General features: G+C 43.4%; 1 protein-coding gene across 2 annotated transcripts; it reads left to right on the top strand.

The window, feature by feature from the left end:
• The first annotated feature begins 2,925 nt into the window (after positions 1–2,925).
• On the top strand, positions 2,926–19,388 carry LOC101692996 (glutathione S-transferase A4). Of its 2 annotated transcripts, none has more exons than XM_004771866.3 (7): positions 2,926–3,059; positions 9,416–9,522; positions 10,638–10,689; positions 13,418–13,550; positions 15,434–15,575; positions 16,928–17,059; positions 19,100–19,388. In XM_004771866.3, the coding sequence occupies exons 2-7, from the start codon at positions 9,436–9,438 to the stop codon at positions 19,220–19,222; spliced, it is 669 nt and encodes a 222-aa protein (XP_004771923.1). In that variant the 5' UTR covers positions 2,926–3,059; positions 9,416–9,435; the 3' UTR covers positions 19,223–19,388. The 2 variants fall into 2 exon arrangements, with proteins under 2 accessions (XP_004771923.1, XP_044927097.1); XM_045071162.1 differs by lacking the exon at positions 2,926–3,059 and adding an exon at positions 8,904–9,148.
• Positions 19,389–21,204: the final 1,816 nt, after the last annotated feature.

Raw genomic sequence — 21,204 nt, 5'->3', positions numbered from 1 at the left:
CATAAGAAAGTTACATATTACTTTTTTTAAAAAAGATTTTTATTTATTTATTTGGCAGAGAGAGAGAGACAGGGAGAGAGAGAATACAAGCAGGGGAAGCAGGAGAGGGAGAAGCAGGCTTCCCACTGAGCGGGGAGCCCAATGTGGGGCTCGATGCCAGGACCCTGGGATCATGACCTGAGCCAAAGGCAGCTGCTTAACAACGAGCCACCCAGGCGCCCCTGTATATATATTACTTATATCTTCTTACTACCTAAATGGCTATTTATAGGCTGCTAATTTTTTTCCATTTCAGAACTGAAAGTACAGTTTCTTAATATTGCTTTGAACATGTATTGATTTAGGTCTTAAATATTAATTGAGCACTTCCTATGTGCCAAGTAGGGTACCAGGAGGCAGAACCCCAGAACAGAGCCCCTGCTCTAGAACAGTTCAGCACACAGTAGGTGAGAGAGATGTGTACCCAGCCAGAGTAATTTTGGAAAAGGAAGAATTGCTGCTTTTCGCATCTCTGGTATTTCAGGAAAATAAAAAAGCCGAGGAGAAGCCAGTGTTTGATGAGAGTCTCAGAGAGGGCACACTCATTCCTCCCTGCAGGAGGGATTTTTGGCCAGAGGTGAAAAGCCAACACCAGTCGTGAAGCGCTCACTGATGCCTGTCCCCATTAATGCAAATATCTCAGCATTTTATTCGAGAAAAAGCAAGGGCAGGCATCCAGGTGGTTGTTTGTGTTCCCACGTTCACAGTGGGGGCTTCTGTCATCACCATGGTACTTAAAATTGTGGGACAAGCCATGACTGAGGGCAGGTGCAGTGCCAAGCAAGCCTGAGGAGCTGTGATGGCCCAGGCTGCTGCTTCTGAGGGAGAGGCCCGGGCTCCCGCCAGGCTCCTAAGAGCCCAAGCCAAAAACAAGAAAGTGGGAGTGTGCATAGTATGGGATTACCCTGGCCAAAGGTAGTCTGGCCTTCGCTTCTGGGAATTGATCTCTAAGCCCTTGGACTGTCCTGCCCGATGGGAGCCCCCTTTTGCCTTGAGGCTTTGAGTCAGCTGGATAATAACCTACGATTTAGGACGAGGGCTTTGAGCTGCACCACAAAGCAGCGTAGGGTAGGGTCTTTGGGTCATGTGGTGTCAGCTCCTCTCTGGAGGGGCTGGAGTCCAATCAGCTAGATGGGCCATCAGTTATGCCCACGTGACAGAGTACTCCCCAGAAGTCCAGACTCAAGGCTCCGGTGGGCTTCCCTGGTTGACAGTACCCCCATTGTCACACATGGTTGTTATGGTGTCAGTGCCGTCCACAACTCCGTGGAGACAGCACGTCTGGAAGCTCCACATGTAGAACTCTCCTGGATTCTGCCCTGGGCATCTCTACCCTTGGCCGATTTTCATCTGTGTCCTCCCCCTGTAGTAAACCACAGCTGTGAGTAGAACAGCTTTCAGTGTGATCTGTGAGTTCTAGTGGACTGTGGAAGCTCAGGCTGGTGTTTGGGCACCCCTCAGCTTGGAGCTGGTGTTAGGAGTGAGGGTGGCCTTTAAGGAAGAGAAACACTTTATACTTATGTGTTGATTAATTTATGCATAGGAACCATACATTGACTTGATAACACCCAGGGGTCTGTATAATGGAGTTGTGTGGGATGGCAGCAATTTTACACTATTTTATACTATGATTTTGGTGTGGTTTTACGAGGGAGTGCCATCGCCTGGCAATACGTGGACTCCAAGCCTTTTTGTAATCATTGGGTTGTACTTCTCTTAAACACCAGGGGGCGCTCAAGGCTGTCTCTGAGGAAACAACCAGCCAGGAATGTTGGTTTTTGCACTGAGAGAATTAGAGGCAATAAACAGAGCAGGCAGTGCTGTCACGTGAAGAGGCAGGCCCCTGTCTTTCCTGCCCACAGGTACATGACCTTAAATGGTGCTGGGCCCTTCCCATACTAAAAACAGGTCTCCCTCCTCCCCCATCTTGCCTCAGGTGGCATTACCCCAGTCTTGCTCCCGTCCCCTTTTAGTCCAGACCCCTGCCCTTTAGTCTCAGCCCACGGCACCCACCCTCATTTTCCTGAGCCACCAGCCTCTGGTCATAGAGTAAGTGGTCAGGCAGGAGAAATCGTTGATCCTTAAAAACAACAGTGTGCGAGAGGGTTCAGGGCTGAACCCAGGCAGAGGAACCAGGAGGTTCACCAACTAGAGTCCCAATAAGTAGATCAAGCGGTTAAAAGTGTGGAACAGCACATCAAGGGGCTGTGTGGTGTCTAAACAGGAGAGGGGCCGCACTTAATGAATCTGAGACCCGCTACCAGCCGCTCAGAAAGTCTTCCACTTCCAAATAAGATACCTGATTGGGGATGGGGGATACCGTGGTGGCTCGGGGGGGGGGGGGGTTAAGCCTCTGTCTTTGGCTCAGGTCATGATCTCAGAGTCCTAAGATGGAGCCCCGCATCAGGCTCTCTGCTCAGCAAGGACCCTGCTTACCTTTCTCTCTGCCTGCCTCTCTGCTTACTTGTGATCTCTGTCTGTCAAATAAATAAATAAAATCTTTAAAAAAAATTAAAAAGATACCTGATGGGTAGTGCAGGTATCTTACAACAGAGTCTTCCTGATTCCTCCTTCTGGCCCCTTGTAACATTTCTGTTACAGATGTCACATTCATCAGCTATCATCGTCTGTCACTACTGTTATTTTTAACACACGACATCGGTTTGTTCATATATTGATGCTGCCGGTCTTCTCCAACTAGAATGTGAGCACCGGGGCAGGAATTGGGGCTGTCACATCCACCATTTTAGACCGGGGGCCTAAAATAGTGCCTGGCACAGAGTGGTACTCATTAAATATTGGTGCAGGAAGCCAGTGAAGTCCTTCTTCTTACTTGGGCAACTTGGTATGCTCTCAGATCCACAAATAACAGATATAAAGTGAAACCCCAGAGGTGTGTACAAACTGGAGTGCTCCATTGGCTAATCCCTTGCGTGGGTGGGGCATTTAATGGGAAAGAGTTATAAACCCTCTCTTGATCTCCAGGAGGCACCCTGAGAGGAGAGCCGGGAAGAGAAAAGGTTAGTGGTGGATTTCTTACACACTCTTCTTGGCTGTGACTAGATAGTTATATTCTGTGGCCAGTTTTGCAGCTTACAGTCAGCAATTATTCTAACTTTGTGACTAATTTAGTGCCTATTATTTTAAACTTGCTTATATCAAAAGGAACATATTTTTATGCAGAGTAGATGGGTACATGAAAATGAGATGGCAAATGTATATTTAGATAAGGCCTTTTAAAGTTTTTCATTGCCTGTGTATGACATTAAAATGCCACCAGAGGGCGCCTGGGTGGCTCAGTAGGTTAAGCCGCTGCCTTCGGCTCAGGTCATGATCTCAGGGTCCTGGGATGGAGTCCCGCGTAGGGCTCTCTGCTCAGCAGGGAGCCTGCTTCCCTCTCTCTCTCTCTGCCTGCCTCTCCATCTACTTGTGATTTCTCTCTGTCAAATAAATAAATAAAATCTTTAAAAATAAAATAAAATAAAATAAAATAAAATAAAATAAAATGCCACCAGACCCCCGTACCACACGTGAAATGGAATTTTAAAAATATGTAAGAGTCAAGTGGTGTTTCAGTTGATTGATGGAAATAACCCACTTACCAGAATTGAAGCTTTTGAGCCATTAGATTTTTTTTTCTTCCTCAGACAAATCTCATATTTTTTTTTTTTAAAGAATTTATTTATTTGAGAAAGAGAGAAAAAGAGCAGGGCAAAAGGGCAGAGGAAGAGGAAGAAGCAGGCTCTCCACGGAGCAGGGAGCCCGATGCAGGGCTTGATCTCAGGACCCTGGGATCATGACCTGAGCTGAAGGCCAGACATTTAACCGACTGAGCCACCCAGGTGCCCCCAAATCTGATATTTCTGTATAAGTTGAAGAGAACACAGGCAGTGCCTCACAGAAAGGTCAAATCTCCTTCTTAGGTGTCTGCATATGCTTGGAGGATATAATTCAAATAACTTGATGAGGGGGCCTTCCTCTGAGGTCCTGTATCCCTGTGGGTCTATGCTAAGTTGAAAAGCAGAGGGGCCTCTAGTCAAGCCCTGAAATAATTTTCCTAGGACTTGTCCTAATCAAGGACAAACAGCGGATTAAACAGTGGTGCGGCAGGTGGTGGTCCACTGCGCTTATTCTCCCAGCAGCCTCAATCACCTGGCAGGTGAACGTCTCTTTCGTAGCTCAGGTCTATTTTTCATTTCAGTTTACAAGGTTGGGTGTAGACGTCGATCTCTCGTGAGTTTTGGAAATGTGACTCAATCCTTTAAACCCTAACGGAAAGGAAATATAGTTTCTGAAATTCAAATATTGGGCTTTTTGGAGAAATTACTTAGCATGCCAGCAACACTGGCCTAGAGCTACCGCCCTAATCATCCTGTGACTGAAGTGACTCAAACCTCACCCCACCCAGAAATCTTCGGCTATTTGGTTGTTTTTTTTTTTTTTTAAGGTTTATTTATTTATTTATTTGACAGCGAGAGAGATCACAAGTAGGCAGAGAGGCAGGCAGAGAGAGAGGAGGAAGCAGGCTCCCTGCTGAGCAGAGAGCCCGATGCGGGACTCCATCCCAGGACCCTGAGATCATGACCTGAGCCGAAGGCAGCGGCTTAACCCACTGAGCCACCCAGGCGCCCCTCTCCTTTGGCTATTTGTGTATTAAAAATGTCAGGTGGGGCGCCTAGGTGGTTCAGTGGGTTAAGCAACTGCCTTTGACTCAGGTCATGATCCCAGCGTCCTGGGATCAAGCCCCATTCAAGCTCCTTACTCAGCAGGGAGCCTGTTTCTCCCTCTCGTTCTGCCTGCTACTCCTCCAGCTTGTGCTCAATCTCTCTCTCTTTCTCTGTCAAGTACTAAAAAAAAAAAAAAAATGCCAGGTAAGTGCTTGAGCTGGTATTCGGAAGAGCTAGTTCCATATAGGAGGCTTATCTTTTGATAACACGTCTGATTTTGCTAATAGGTCATGTTAGGAAAATAGAAGTAATTCCAGGCCATTATAAATGGACTGTAACTTGAAGGCTCTATTTAGCTATACTTTGAAACTCTACTGAAAGTCTCGGTGATGCTGTTAATATTGCTATTTTCCGAACTTGAACATACTCTTTGTCTGAAACATTAGTCTTACTGCACAAATGAGGAAACTGAGGCCAAGGGAGGAATGGAACTTGCCCAACCAACTTGCCCAAGGGATAAATGGAGCTTAAATTTCAGCTTAGGTCTTGGCTTTTATTGGTACCCAGGGCAAACTCAGATATGAGTTCTTCCACATTTTCTTTTCTTTCTTCTTTTTTTAAAAAAAAATGTTATTTATTTTGGGGGGAAGAGGGAGAGAATCCTCAGGTAGACTCCACGCTGAGCATGGAGCCCAAACGGGGGGCCTGATCTCACGACCCTGAAATTATGACCTGAGCCAAAACCAAGATCGGATTGCCTCACCGACTAGCCACCCAGGCATCCCCACATTTTCTGAAAGATTTGGGGCATGTTTTTTTAAAAACCAAGGCCCACACTGTGACCATCCAAAGTATGCAATGACATCATTGCTGCCTTAGACACGGGCCTCCGGAGCTCTGGGTTGGGGGGTGGGGCGGGCATCCCAAGGCTCATCTCAGGTGAAGCTGCTTTTGGGGGATGTTTGCAAGCCCCAAGAGATGCCTTTCAATTTCCAATGTAATAAGCCCTTGGCAGGAAGCCTAGCTGGTGAACTAGGTTTAATTCAGAACATACCTGTTGGTCAATATTAGCTGCACAAAAACCAGACTTGTTTATGGTGAGCTCAACACCTTGGGTTCTGGATCTTTCAGCAGCTATGTTCGCAGAGTGTCTGCATTCTGGATGAAATCCAGAAAACACTCTTCTTTGTTCCCTTTATTTCTCATGAAAGGAATGAATATTTCCATTGTGATATGTGTTTTGTCCATTACTTTATTTAGTCCTCAGCCCTCACAATAGCCCACTGACATCAGTAGTGCAACCACCATATGCATTCTAAGGATTAGGAGACCGAGGCTCACAGAGGTGGGAAAAGGTTGTACAACATTAGTGAGGACTCACGACTCTATAAAGCCCAGAGCCCCCCTGCCTTTGAAAGATGGGGATAGTAACACACACTCACCATTTTCATTTAAGGACTGGACATAGTTGGGTATCGTGCCTGGTAGAGGGGCTGTGAATAAATGGGACTAGATTCACATCCGAGACCTCAGCTTTCTCAATGTTCATTCTCTTAGTGAACCCAGAGTGGCTATTAATCCACATTATTGGTTATAGACCCAAAGGAGCACAACTTTCCCTTCTCACCCGGTGAAAACGTCCCTCCCAAAGGAACACACCACCTTCCACTCCTGGTACTCAGCCTCCCATCTACCTGATGTCGCCAGCTCCCGCTGTTTCATTCCAGCACCTCGAAGGGCTCACATCTCTTGAGTGTTGCTCCTGCCATGCCAGCAAGAAGCTTGCCCTCTCTTGATCATTTTCGGACTACATTTTGCTGCCTCTCATCTGAGAGACTTCACTGGGTCTCTGAAATAAATACGATGTCTAGAGCCTCCAGACAGCCTGAGTGTTAGGACACTCAGTAGTCGTATTACGTTAACTGTCTCTTGTGGGCAATCTGAGGCTAGGATTTTAATCTCTGTATGTTTCAAATGACTAAGAGAAGAGTCAGAAGAAAGACTATTCGGCCTGCATTTAAGTGACCATTCATTGCATTCTGGAGGCTACCAGATAAGACCTTTTCTGAATTCATGGTTTACAACAAAGGATAATGTTCAGCTCTGGCTAACTGGGGGAGCAGGATAGAATTACTATAAAAAAGGTGTTTGCAGGTGTTCATATGTCCCATATTCTTCCACCGTAAGATTTATTTCAAATAGGCGCGCCTGGGTGTCTCAGTGGGTTAAATAAAGCCTCTGCCTTCGGCTCAGGTCATGATCCCAGGGTCCTGGGATCGAGCCCCGCATTGGGCTCTCTGCTCTGCAGGGAGCCTGCTTCCTCTGTCTCTCTGCCTGCCTCTCTGCCTACTTGTGATCTCTGTCAAATAAATAAATAAAATCTTAAAAAAAAAAAAAAGATTTATTTCAAACAGAATTTGGACTGTTGGAACGTTTCAGGAACACAGAACAACAGAAATTAACCTGAGACCAGCCCTGGCTGGATTCACAGCCTCATCCCCATCTCTCAGAGCAGGTGGAGAGGGGTCAGACTGGTTGGAGCTCTGTGTGCTAAGCAGAGAGTGGAGAGAAGGAGCTCCTCTAGACAGGTGGTGATATTTAACTTCACCAGTATCGCTTTATTTTTGTCTGAAGGCAGCAGGATGGGTGAGACCTGGAAGGGGTTCTCAGAAGGAGGGTTTGAATCATTTGCCAATCACCCAGAGTTTGCTGCTGTTGGATATTTGTAGTTGTTTGTCTGTGTGTTTGTCTTGCTTATGTTTGCTCCTTAACCATCCTACTTAGGACCCTGGAGGTGACCAGAGAATTCAAGAGTTTTTTCACCAGGGAGAGTTTAACACGAAGCCACCATTTCTCTTCTCCCTCTCATCATTAATTTTGTTGCAAGGTTCATTCTAACGTGTGTTAGCAGTGTGTTACTACACTCAAACATATTTCTCTAATTGGGGAATTTGGGTGCCTTTTTAATCACTGTGTCTCCCAAGACAATAAAGTAGTGGGTCTTTAGGAATCTCCTGTAACTTTCAACACTCAGTAGCTAAAGATGCAAATTAAAAGGAAGGACTCCTGACAGCAACCCAACAGAAGCAGTGCCCAGAACATGACAAGACCACCGCAAGAAAGGAATTAGCATGGCTCTGGTAGCATATACACTATAACTGGAAAAACACAGAGATGACCACAGCTCCAGGCAAAGATGACGCACATGTTTGTGACGTGTTCCATATTAAAAAAAAAAAAAAAAGGAGGAAAGGAATTCAATTTTTCTAAGAGTTAAACTGTAAATGCAGCATATAAGAAAATAGGGTGGTTGTGGGTAGCATTGCTTCAAGATACTTTTAAGATTTTGTGAACCCGAGTGCCTTTGCTGTCATGATTGTGGGTATTTTACAGTCAAAGTTTTCATTATCAACCGAGCTACCGAGCTGATTTTTAAAAAAAAAATTTTTTTAAGATTTTATTTATTTATTTGACAGAGACACAGCAAGAGAGGGAACACAAGCAGGGGGAGTGGGAGAGGGAGAAGTAGGCTTCCTGCTGATTAGGGAGTGCAATGCGGGACTCGATCCCAGGACCCCAGGGATCATGACCTGAGCCGCCCAGGTGCCCCTACCAAGCTGATTTCTAATTTTTTGGTGAATTTTGTTAGCACAGGCAGCATCCTCAAGCAGAATCCCAGCTAGGGCAGGATACTTGGCAGTCTGGCACTTAGTAGGCAAAGGACCACAGTGAGTGCTGCGTTAGAGAGCTAAGGTCAGTCTCTCCAAGAGCCATGCGTCATCCCAAGGGTGCACCCTCCCAGCCACACCACCCCATGCATCACCTGTGCCAGAAGCTTGGCTTTCTTGCCATTTCCTTGAAGCATGCATTGTTGCCTATGGGGCCAGAGTGGCAAATGTGAGAAAGGGAGACCCAGTAGTCCTCTAAGTTGGTATAGAGCTTTTGGTATTCTCAAAGCATGTTCAGTAATCCTGTGAGACAGGCAGGGGTCACTAACATCATAACCACTGGTGGCCCTTGCCACAGCTAGGTGGAAAGTGCAGATCAGGCATGCTCCCATTATCCCTATCCTCTTCTTTAAAAGGTTGTGGGTCACCTAGTGCCATCCTTCCCAGTTGCAGATGAGGACATGCAGGCAGACAGAGGTACTGAACTGGGCCTAAGTCTGCCTAGCTCCCTGGTGCCTGGGTCGACTAGAATCCTGGTCCTGACTAGGCCTGCCTTTGTCTTTGTCTCCCCCAACACTCAGAAAAGTCTTGCAACAGAGACAAAAGCATGCCCAACTCCCATGGAACGTTTCAGTCCTAACCAGCCCAGCTCCCTGACACTGTTAGATAAGATTTTCTTTTTGCAAGGTCATTCACAAAACCATCATAATAACTCCTGGATCCTATCTCAAAACACCAGAGACTCTCAAATCTATGGAATACCTCAATACCTTGGTATGTATCGTTTGTGCTTTCTTTCTTCTTAAATTGTGAGATAGAGCATACATACAGGAGAGTGTATTTTATGTACAGTTTAAAGACTAGTTATAAAGACTGGTTGTTAATTTTGTTGAAGAAACAGAATATTAATAGCACTCCAGACTCCTCCCCTATGTCCCTCCCAAATCACACCCCTTGTTCTCCTCACCAGAGGTAACAACCATCCTGCTTCCGTGATCATTTTTCTCTTGCTTTTCTTATTTTTCTTGTTTTGCCCTTCAGAAAACCCCAAGCCCAGAGTCATGGCAACCAAACCCAAGCTCTTCTACTTCTGTGGCAGGGGCAGGATGGAGTCGATCCGCTGGCTGTTGGCTGCAGCTGGAGTGGAGGTTGGTTCCTGACTGGGAAAAGAAAGGGTAATTTGGGTGGACTGGAGTGGTCCTCTTCCCCCTTCAAAATTTAGGATGGTACCATCAAGATAGATCCACTCTTTCCCTTTCCACATACCTTTCTTTGTAAGAGGTGAGAGAGGAATCACAGTCTTCTGTTTAACCAAGGATGGGAGGGTAGAAGCCTAGGGAGATGTTCTGGAAGCTTGATAGAGGCCCAAGAGGTCATGGTGATTCATAAGACAGAGGAGAGAGAGGAGTCTTTACAGGAACCAACTGATTTCCTGTGGTTCTGGCTCTGGCCTGACACCTCAGTCTTACTCCACCCCTGGCTGCCTAAGGTTTCAACCTTAGGCCCAAATGCAGTCTGGTTTCTTCTTGAGCCCTTCTCCGAAAGGTCTGCCCCACTGGGATCTTTCCTTAATTCTGAATTCCCTAACCATTGACTTTTCCATAGATTTTCACAAATTCCTTGGAATTGTTTGGTTTCAGACAGGTGTGAACTTCTTCTTCCCCATTTGAATGCCATTCTTTAAGACAAGGACCCATACATGACCTTCTTTGTTTTGTTCACTTTATCCTAACCCCATCTCAACTTTAGGGGACCAAAAAAATCACTCTTTCCCACAGGAGTTTTAGGGATTCCATCAATAAATAATGACAACCCACCTGAGTAATAATCTTCAGACCCCTTTTCATTGAATATATGAGGATCAAAGAGAAATTTAATTTGACCTGAGAGGGATAATGACACACAAGAGAGAAAAGAAAAGAAAGCGAGGAATGGAAAAAGGGAAATCATTGAGGGAAGTTGATGAAAAAGACAGTAATTTGGAAAGAAAAAAGAGCTAAGTTGAAGAAAGGGGAAAATATTAATGGGACTGAGGAGATCCTATAAGTAGGCAAAGTCCAAAAGGGGTGCCAGTCCCATGCCCATATAAAGTAATCTACATACACACTGATGGAATTTTCAGCTGTGTGGAAATTGACAACTTTGTGGTTCCTTTTAAAATTTTCATTCTGAAAGTCATTGGGTACTTTATACTGTGAACATATCCCCCCCGCCCACACCCCAGGACATTAAAGTTATAACCAAGTTTCTATCCTCTATCTAGTTTGAAGAAGAATTTATTGAAACAACAGAACAATATGAGAAGTTGCTGAAAGGTGAGCCTAGACTTAGTCAATGTTTTCTTACTGGGAAAAATAAACATTTGTTTCTGGAAATATTCTTTTCAATACAGAACACAGAACTCTGGAGTGACAACTATAGAAAAAGGACTGCTCGCACTGAACCAGTGCTCACCCTGTCCCTGTCCCCAGGGCTAAATTTATCATCTGCATTGTGTCGTTAGCTGTCATAAAAGCTTATGAAGTAGACTCTGACCTGGATCTCAGTTAGAGATGGTAGCATGGGTTTGACTCAGCTAATTTGCTCAGTACTCTCCACCCCACTAAAGAATACTTTAAGAATTCTTAAATAATGATCCAGCGGATTGGAAGGGAGAGAGAAAAAGGGAAGGGGAATTTGAGCTAAGATACTCTCTAGTTCTCATGGCTCACATCCATTCTTTCTTAGTGGTTTCAACAGATTATCAGACACCATCTTATCACATCATAATAGTAGAACTAAGATTATTGAAAAGACCGAAATTTGGTTAAATTTGGAAGAAGTCCTCTTTCATCCTTATAATTCCCTAGAAAAGTTTCTCACACCAAGAAAAAATACAAATACTTTCATAGTGCTTTTTTTAAAAAAAAAAGATTTTATTTATTTATTGGATAGATAGAGATCACAAGTAGGCAGAGAGAAGATAAGGGGGAAGCAGGCTCCCCGCTGAGCAGAGAACCCAATGTGGGGCTCAATCCCAGGACCCTGAGATCATGACCTGAGCCAAAGGTATAGGCTTTAACACACTGAGCCACCCAGGCATTCTGACTTTTGTAGTGCTTCTTAACCATCTAACAGCCACAATGTTACTTTCCTTGCCTAAGGAAACATGGATATTCTCACCATTGCTGATAAACAGTCATGAAATTGACACTTTTTTTTTTTTTTTTCAGAAACATTCAACTAGTAATAAGCAGACCTGCCATTTACAAACTGTATGACTTTGCAGAAGACCTTTAACTTCTCCACATCTTATCTCCTTACCATAAAATAAAGATAATCTCTGTGGTCACAGATAAAGCACACCAGTAGATCTCGCTAAATGGGGAAGGCTGGCTAGCCCTTTACCCAATTCTTGCCCAGGAATTTATTGTCTGGATTATCCCTGAAGTTCCCCATTCTCTTTGTTTCTGCCCTACTCTACCCCAAATGAGGCCAGTTCCTAGTATGTAGTAGGGATTAAGTACATATGTATTGAATAAGTAAATGAAAGGCATCTCCAGAAACTCTTCCATGAAAACGACAATAAATAGAGACAATAAATAAAGACAATAATCATCTTCCATGATGATTCTGGCAAGAACTCTTCCCTAACAGCCTGTGAAATCCTCCATCCCTCCCTGAGTCTATGATGCTGTTCGGGTGATTGAGACACTCTCCTGGGCATTATTATTAGTGAAGAGGAGACAGAGAGGGACTGTTGGCTGAAGCTCAGGTGGCCCATTTCTGTTGTGAGTTCGAGCAAGTCATGTTTGCCCCCTTGGCCTTCATAGTGCCATAGTCTACTGCATGAGTGAGCTAAATGGTCTCAAAGATCCTTTCCTATACTCTTGATACGAGAATTTTAAAAAAGCTTCTGAAGAAGATCATCAGTTCTGAGAAGCATGTCATATCTAATGGACCTCTGCCTCACTAACAAGCCGTAGCACAGAGCCCAGTTTAGATGCTCATTCAATGTTGGACAAATGTAGAACTCCCTTTAGGAAATGGAGATTTTACAATCTCTGCATTATTAATAGTACCAATATTTCCAAAGCACGGCCACAGGCATGATCTTATTCTTGCTCAAGGAAACTCTACAATGGGCAGATCAGAAAATAGGCTCAGGGAAGACAGAGACTTGCCTGAAGTCATCAACTAGACAGAGACACTGGCTCTCTGGAAAGTTCCTCTACTGGTTCTCATTAAGTCAAGTGGCAACAGTATTGGAAGGTGGGGAAATTAATTCTGGCCTTTGCCAATGCACTAATGAAGTCTGGTTCCTATTCTGGATAAGAATAAGGAATAAGTTCCTTATTCTCAGCAACATAGGGGTGGCAAAGGAAATTTATAGTGCATCTTTAAATGCATTACTTATATAGGCGGTCACTCACAAAGAAGAAAATTTAACTTCACTGAACACTAATTATTGACAGTATTGTTTTACTTATCTCGTTTCATCCTTTAAAAAATCCTGCTAAATAGATATGATTACCATTTTAGAGCAAAGGAAACTCAAGCTCAGTTAGGTCATTCGCTTAAAGTCGCATGGTTGGGGAGGGCTAAAGCTGGCATTTGGACCTGGTCTGCCTGGGTTCCTACTGTTGCATCCGTCCTGCTGCCACATAGGCCTGGAGTAATACCCGTTATGCTTTCCAAGGAATTCAGGCCCCCATCCTCCACTCCTGAATCAGAATATCTGGGGAGTGGGGTGATTATTTTTAACAACCCACCACGGTGAGATGATTCTCATACACCCAGAAGCACTTACACTATAACAGTCATAGTAAATGTACAGCATCTTAAACAATCATGATTAACCAACAAACAAAAATGCATGAAACCATGAAGCAAATCTCAGATTTTCAATAAAGCAAATGATAGGCATTTCCTCAACAGCTGGGGTCTTTAGCTCACCACTTTGGATGAAAACCAAATCATTCAACAAAATTAAAGAGACCCTCCTGCAGGCTTACCAGAACCATGGAAGGAGAGTTTCCTAACCTCGCTTTGCTCAATCCACAGATGGACGACTGCTTTTCGGCCAAGTGCCTATGGTTGAAATTGATGGAATGGTGCTCACGCAGACCAGAGCCATCCTCAGCTACCTTGCCGCCAAGTACGACTTGTATGGAAAAGACCTGAAGGAGACAGTCAGGTAGCATAGCATTCACAGCTGTACTTGACTTTTTTTTTTTTAATATTTTATTTATTTACTTGACAGAGAGAGATCACAAGTAGGCAGAGAGGCAGGCAGAGAGAGAGAGGGAAGCCGGCTCCCTGCCGAGCAGAGAGCATGATGTGGGGCTCGATCCTAGGACCCTGGGATCATGACCTGAGCCTAAGGCAGAGGCTTAACTCACTGAGCCACCCAGATGTCCCTGTACCTGATTCTTATCTAAGCTCTGTAGTCCTACACCGGCTGAGACCCAGTTACAGTGTTGCCTTTCAGTCTAGACTGGGGGGAGATGGCAAGGGAAACAACAGGGAGATGCTCTTGCTATACCCAAATGTCTTGTGCATAACAGAGTAAGTACTCCAGCGTTTCCTTTCACTACTCATGGTGGTGTGCATTCAACATTCTCATATTCTCTCCCCACTCCTAACAAAATATGTCTTATAAGATGATCTGGTAAACTCTACAGCATGAAGGTGGAAATGACTGACAGGGCAAACAAACATTGAGCATTGTATCAGTGGTCTATTACTACAAATAATGCTGTATAGCATGTCACCTTGAAACTCAGTGACTTAAATCAGCATGTATTTATTACTGTATCTTGTGGGTGTTGGCATACCTGGGCCAGGCTTGACTCCTCTTGGCTGGACTCAGTCATGTGACCTGTGGTCCTCCAGTAGTCAGCCAGGAGGCTCTGGTTTGGAGTGCTGAGTATCAATCCAGGGGCAAGTGGGCCCTATGTCTCTCATCCTCCCACAGGTAGCTTGTTCTTGGGGCAGCTAGGGAGGGTTCTAGGAGAGAGACTGAAAGCACACGAGGCCTCTTAAATTCAGAACTGCTCAATTCCACCTCATTCCTTTAGTCAAAGCAAGTCATGAATGAGATCATCCCAGAAAACGGTCATCTAACTTGCAATCTCCAAAATACATGGTAAGAGAAGCAATTTCAAACAGGGTGTGAAAAGAATCCTTTTAGAACACTGTAAACCAGTACTAATATACAAAAGCAATCTGTTTCTCATCGTTTTGATGCAATATGTTCATTGTTTTTTTTTTGTTTGTTTGTTTTTTATAATTAAAGTGACCGGCTAGGTAACAATCTAACCTGTAAGAAAAATGATTTGTAATTCAGATGGGACAATAAAGTAAATTATGCTTTTTATATATGTTATAAAGCAAAAGACAAAGATGACCACTGAACCAAATTTGTTGGGCAATTAGCGTATAGGAGGGACACACAGACACACAACCCTTAATGTTTGCACACTGGTTGTAGAGGTAACTTGCCCAAGCATAACTCCGCCAATAGGCCAATAATCCATGGTAATGTATCTACCATTCTTGGTTATTGTTGTTGTTGTTTTTAACCTTTTCTGTGTTTGTCAGTGAAAGGAACATTTTAGAGAATGAAATCCAGGTGTCTGTCCGACCTGAGTAGGAAAGCGCACTTTTCTTTCTCAGTTGCCAGGTCAGGGGAGGACCTGCTAAATTATATATTTTCCCTAAAGAAGTGAAAAGGTTCTGGTACCAATAGTCTCGGACTTCCGGTAAACTTCATCCGGTTGGGTTTTTAAAACCATAATAACGTATTTATCTATTTACGGCAGACTTCCGCTTGGAGGCACTCGTTAATTTTTTCCACACATCCCTTCATGCAGTAAGCATTTCCAGAGACCCTCGTATCCTCGGGTCCCTCGGAGGGCTCTGGGTCCAGAAATCATTCCTGAGCACGGAATCTTACGGGAAGGGGTGCGACAAGTCTTTTGTCCCTATATCCATTTCCGCCATCGCAGAGGCGAAGTAGCAAACCCCCATCCTCATAAGGTTCCCAGTGCGAACACCGGTCACGCGCTGTTTTGTCAGGATCAACATGTACACGGATGGCACCCTGGACCTCATGCTAATGATCGCGGTGGCTGCGTTCAAACCCCCCGCGGAAAAAGAGGAGAGTCTTGCTTTAGTCGTGAAGAGAGCGAAAACTCGTTACTTCCCCGTCTTCGAGAAGGTAGGCGGCAGGGACCCGGTTTGCGGCCGGGCGAGGACCCAGCCCAGCGGGGCCAGACGCCTAGGTGCTCTCGCGAGAGACTGGATTCCTGTCGGCGACGGCTGCGCGCGCAGATCCTGCGGGTGTGGGGGCGTAGCGGGGGGGGGGAGGGCGGGGAACAGGGGGCGGGGCTGACGTCCTGGAGCGGCCTCCAGTACCCTACCGCCCTGTTCCAGAGAGAGATGGGAACTGAGAATTAGATTTGGGGCACAGCAAGTTCCCACTGCTGCTTCCCGGCGTGTAAGGATGCAGGGCTTATTTCCTGTTGCTGAGAAGAATAGTTCAGCAGTGAAGATCTCAAAGGACAAGCTATGATGGTGCTTTACTGCACTCGGACCAAAACTTTAATAAAAGGGTTGCAAAACAAAAGGACGTAGTTATGTGGAACCTCTGACAAGACAGAATGAAAATAAATCAGATGCAATGAAAGGACACAGCATTTATGTTCCGATTTTTAAAAATAAGCCATCAGCAGCCTAGGGCACCAACACCTTAAATTCACCGTGTCAGATGTTTCTTTACCTTTTATACTGGAGGCTGATCATGCCTCAAGCAAAAGACAAGATCTTTTAAATTTACAACTTTCCCCGAAGTCATTTTGGAGTGAATCCTAATTACGAATGTTCTCGAAATACAACTGTTAAGGTTCCAAACTTAAAGGACAGCATGGGACATGGTAAGAAAGATTTGTTAGCAGAGGGCTCTATCAATTAAGGCTTGCCAGACAGAAGTCTGTAGGATTTCTCCTCAGTCTTAGTCTTGGGGAAGAATGATTTACTACTAATTAGTCTATAATGATGAGTTCTGCCGGTGCTTCAAAGTCCTGGACGATCCAGTTCCTCTTTATTCAGGAGCAATGTACAGTGTTGTTGAAACACCTTCCATTTGAAAAATCAGTATCATTCTTTGAGCTGAAATGTTAAATGGGCTTTCTGATACAATTTTCTACTGTGGTGTAGCAGCCTGATTCTAACTAATTATGACGTTTGTGTCTCCCTATACTGGTGGGTATAGTTTTACTTAATCATCTGTAGGCGTGTAAGAGAGAGCTCCCTTCATGCCCTTCACTACCCCAAATACCTTGATAACCACTGACAGATTCCCAACAAGACTGTGCCAATTTACAGCAATGTTTATGAGTGTTTAAGACTTGCTTTCATCTGATCCTTTCCAAGCAGTCTTGGAGATTATCAAGAAAAAGATTCTTTAGTAAATTTGATCTGTACAGAAGATTCCCTGCTTTTGTAAGTGCATAGCCAGGCAAAATAGTCTTTACTTTTATTTGATATTCTTTGTTATTTCTCTTTGCTTAGATTTTGAAAGACCATGGAGAGGATTTTCTTGTTGGCAACAAATTCAGTTGGGCAGACATACAACTGTTAGAAGCGATTTTAATGGTGGAAGAGCTCGATGCTTCTGTACTTTCTGAATTCCCGCTGCTAAAGGTAGGGTATTCACTTGCACACGAAGCCCAGGAAATAGTGAATAGAAACGAAAGCTAAAATGAAATGCATCTCAAAAAAAAAAAAAAATAGAAAGAAAGAAAGAAAAAGAAAAGAAATGCATCTCCAGGTCAATTTCAAAAGAAGACTTGTTAAAAATCATTATTTTATTCATCTTGGCAATTTTCTCCTGCTCACCCTACAGGATCATTAGGAAATAAACCCTTATGTTGGGAGAGAGATAGGTTATGTTGGCTTCTAGCATAAACATTGAATGCTTGCTTTCTTTCTTTTTTTTTTTTTCATGCCTTAAACATTTTTTTCTGATAAAGCAAGGCTGACAAGTCTTCCTTCGTTGTTTCCCTCCCCAGCACCCACCGGACAACTCTGCCTCCCTTTAGTACCCCCAATGTTGAGGACATCCCACCATGTCCCTCCACTGGTCAGAGCTTCTGCCTGGGTGTCACTGCCTGTCTCTGCTGCGTCGCCCATCCTTAGACCTCCCTCTCTCAATCCTGCCACTGCCAGACCTGAGCAAGCCTCTGTTCCAGTTCCTTAGAAACCTTTTATCTAAGAGAGGACCATAGGTTTTTTGGTTTAAGAATAGTATTTTTTTTTCCTTACTTCCAGTGAAATGGAATTTCAGGTTTCTACACTAGGCATTTATATAAAACAAAAAAAAACGGGACCTAACTAGCCTAATGCTACTACTGGATTAGACTCTTTGCCCTCTTATTTTACATTTTTCCCCCCCAAAAAGATCATACTAAATATTGTTTTGTGGTCCGCTTTTAACATTTAAAAAAATTATTATGAATATTTTGACATGTCAGCAAATATTCTTCTACAATATCATTTTATTTTATTTTCATGAGACAATAGAGTCCCATCTTTTTGAATAATCAGAACTATATAAAAAGGGCATAAATTGAGAAAACTCATTCCCACCACTACCCTCTCACCTTCCTGCCCCATAATCATTTTTATTAGTTTCCTGTGTACCTTCCCAGTGTTCCTATTTATGCAGATACAGCAAATATGAATATCTATTTTTCTCTCACCCCCACCCCTAGCGTTCTCTTACACAAAGTAGCAAATATATTTTGTTCTGCCGGGGACTTTTTATTTTTTCTTTCTTTCCTTAAAGTAAACCATGCATTCTAGAGTTTTTTTTCTGTCAATACAGGGACCTTCCTCTTTCTTTTTATATACAGTATCATTTTAAATTACCTGCTTATATACCTTGTGGGGACTTACCATAGTTTATATGACCAGTTTTCTTTTCTTGGAAAGATAGACTATTTTCAATTTTTCATTCTGTTAACTTTTTAAAAAAAGATTTTGTTTACTTATTTGACACAGATTGAGAGAGAAGGAATATAAGCAGGGGGAGTGGATGAGGGAGAAGTAGACTTCCCACTTAGCAGGGAGCCCAATGCAGGGCTTGATCCCAGGACCCTGGGATCATGACCTGAGCCAAAGGCAGACACTTATAACTGTGCCACCCAAGCACCCCACTCTGCTAACATTCTTAACATGATTTCTTTGCTCACCTTTATAATAAATTCCTAGAACAGGAATCGATAGGTCAAAGAATATTAATTTTTTAGAATTTTTAATTTGTGCCATCTACTTGTGACAGTGAGATTTTAAGAAGATAGTTTATTTTATTTATTTACTTACACTTATTTGAGAGAGAGCATGAGAGGGGAGAAGGTCAGAGGGAGAAGCAGACTCCCTATGGAGCAGGGAGCCTGATGCGGAACTTGATCCCAGGACTCTGGGATCATGACCTGAACTGAAGGCAGTCGCTTAACCAACTGAGCCACCCAGGCGCCCTTAAGAAGATAATTTAATTCACACTAAACACACTAGCCATTGTATTACCTTTCCTGGGAACACCTAGCAACTAGGTGTTGAGGGATTAAGTCAGATTCAACAGACTGGGCTCCGAAAGCTGACAGTCTAGACACTCCCATGACAAAGTTCTGTTTAAGGTTATGACTGCTATTAAGGCTCTGACTTTACTCGTTCTCATCTCAGGCATTTAAAACAAGAATCAGCAACATCCCTACGATTAAGAAGTTCCTGCAACCTGGGAGTCAGAGGAAGCCACCCCCAGATAGCCACTATGTGGAAGTGGTCAGAAGCGTCCTGCACTTCTAATGGCAGCAGGTCCTATCCTGGTCAACAGCGACGATCCGTCGGGTCACAGCATCAGTACGGGCTGCCCAGTGTAGTGAATTGTAGAATCTAGGAGTCAAGTGTCTGAAAAGAACAAAACCATACAACCATGAAAGAACAAACACCAATTAAATGCAATACAAAACCATTCTGTCGTGTGACTTTTTTTTTAATTGTAAAATGTTATAAAATTATTTTTATTATTAATGTAAACAAAGGGCTTGGAAAAGTTGAACTTTCTTTTAAGGTATCTCTTAGGCAAAGTCTCTTTTAAGAAGTCTCTTCTCTCCCGTGCCTGGGTGGCTCAGTTGGTTGAGCATCTGACTCTTGGTTTTTGGTCACATCCTAATCTCAGGGTTGTGGGATCCACCCTTCTCCCCCATGGGGCTCCGCACAGGCTTGTGCATGCTCTCTCTCTCTCTCAAATGGATAAATCTTTAAAAATTTTTCAAAAATTAAAAATTAAAATTGAAAAAAAAGAAAAAAATAAGGCTTTTCTCTCTTAAGAAGCCGAAAAGAATATACGCTTCTAGACCAGAGAAATGTGGTATCTAGGAGGAGTTTATTGAATTTATTGACTAGCATTCTTTTTTTAAGAAAGATTTTTATTTATTTATTTGACAGAGAAAGAGATAGCAAGAGAGGAAACACAAGCAGAGGGAGTAGTAGAGGAAGAAGCAGGCTTCCAGCTGAGCAGGGAGCCCTTTGCGGGGCTTGATCCCAGGACCCTGGGACCGTGACCCAAACCAGAGGCAGCCGCTTAATCACTGAGCCACCCCTTGACTAGCATTCTTGACTGTTTCTGGCTATTTCAACTGTCTAAAATCGTAACAGTTTAATATTTCTATTATGTGGTACTGTAAAAAAAAAAAAAGATATTATTTATTTATTTATTTGACAGACAGAGATCACAAGTAGGCAGAGAGGCAGGCAGAGCGAGAGAAGCAGGCTCCCTGTGGAGCAGAGAGCCCGATGTGGGGCTCGATCCCAGGACCAAAGGATCATGACCTGAGCCAAAGGCAGAGCCTTTAACCCACTGAGCCACCCAGGTGTCCCTAATGTGGTACTTTTGAATATTAAGTTATATATAATTACATTTGATGTAATTATATAATATATATTATATATTGTATGTCATATATATTTGGGACAATTCTTGAAGCCTAGTTATACATTTGATAAATATTGATATATATTAATTTTCATTCCTCTTTGGGGATTTTTGTTTACTTGACATGCTATTTCCCATTTATTTATTTTTGAAATATAATTAACATAGTGTTATATTATTTTCAGGTGTAGGATATAATGATTCGGCAATTCTGAATATTACTCAGTGCTCATCATGCAAGGGTACCCAAGCCCCTTTATCTATTTTGCCCATCCCCCACCTGCCTCCCCTCTGGCAACCACCAGTTTGTTCTCTGTATTTAAGAGTCTGGGGTTTTTCTTTGTTTCTCTTTTTTTCTTTGTTCCTTTATTTTGTTTCTTAAACTCTAGCATAAGAGTGAAATCATAACATTTGTCTTTCTCTGACATACTTATTTCACTTAGCATTATACTCTCTAGCTCCACCCTTGTTGCAAATGGCAAGATTGCATTCTTTTTTTATGGCTGAGTAATATTCCAGTGTGTATATATATCACATCTTCTTTATCCATTCTTCTATTGATGGACACTTGGGTTGTTCCACATCTTAGCTATTATAACTAATGCTGTGATAAGCCTAAGGGTGTGAAATGCCAATTGAATATTACCCCCACCTTAAAAGACCACCAGAGACGTGAGTCAAAGCCAATCAGCAAGGGTCGTTTATTGTTTTATGGCAGTCAGGGGTGCCTGAGGAATGCTACACATATGGAGAGGAGCGGGTGAAGAGGGGGTGCAAGGCGCCAGCTTTTGCTTTGTCCTCAGCCAGCCTCCTGCTCCTTCAGGTGCATATATCTTTTTGATTAGTGTTTTCA

This window comes from Mustela putorius, unplaced genomic scaffold (genome assembly GCF_011764305.1).
Source record: "Mustela putorius furo isolate JIRA1106 unplaced genomic scaffold, ASM1176430v1.1 tig00003983_pilon_pilon_pilon, whole genome shotgun sequence".
Taxonomy (NCBI): Eukaryota; Metazoa; Chordata; class Mammalia; order Carnivora; family Mustelidae; genus Mustela; species Mustela putorius.
The sequence above is the reverse complement of the archived record's forward strand: the minus strand, read 5'-3'. Positions and strand labels throughout refer to the sequence as shown.

What these genes read in the sequence shown, in the direction of transcription:
- LOC101692996 (XM_045071162.1), top strand. Translation starts at nt 8,995, where the DNA reads ATGGAACGTTTCAGTCCTAACCAGCCCAGCTCCCTGACACTGTTAGAT. An exon ending in TGGAATACCTCAATACCTTG is followed by an intron (nt 9,149 to 9,415) that starts GTATGTATCGTT and finishes TTTGCCCTTCAG; the next exon opens with AAAACCCCAAGCCCAGAGTC. An exon ending in ATATGAGAAGTTGCTGAAAG is followed by an intron (nt 10,690 to 13,417) that starts GTGAGCCTAGAC and finishes CTCAATCCACAG; the next exon opens with ATGGACGACTGCTTTTCGGC.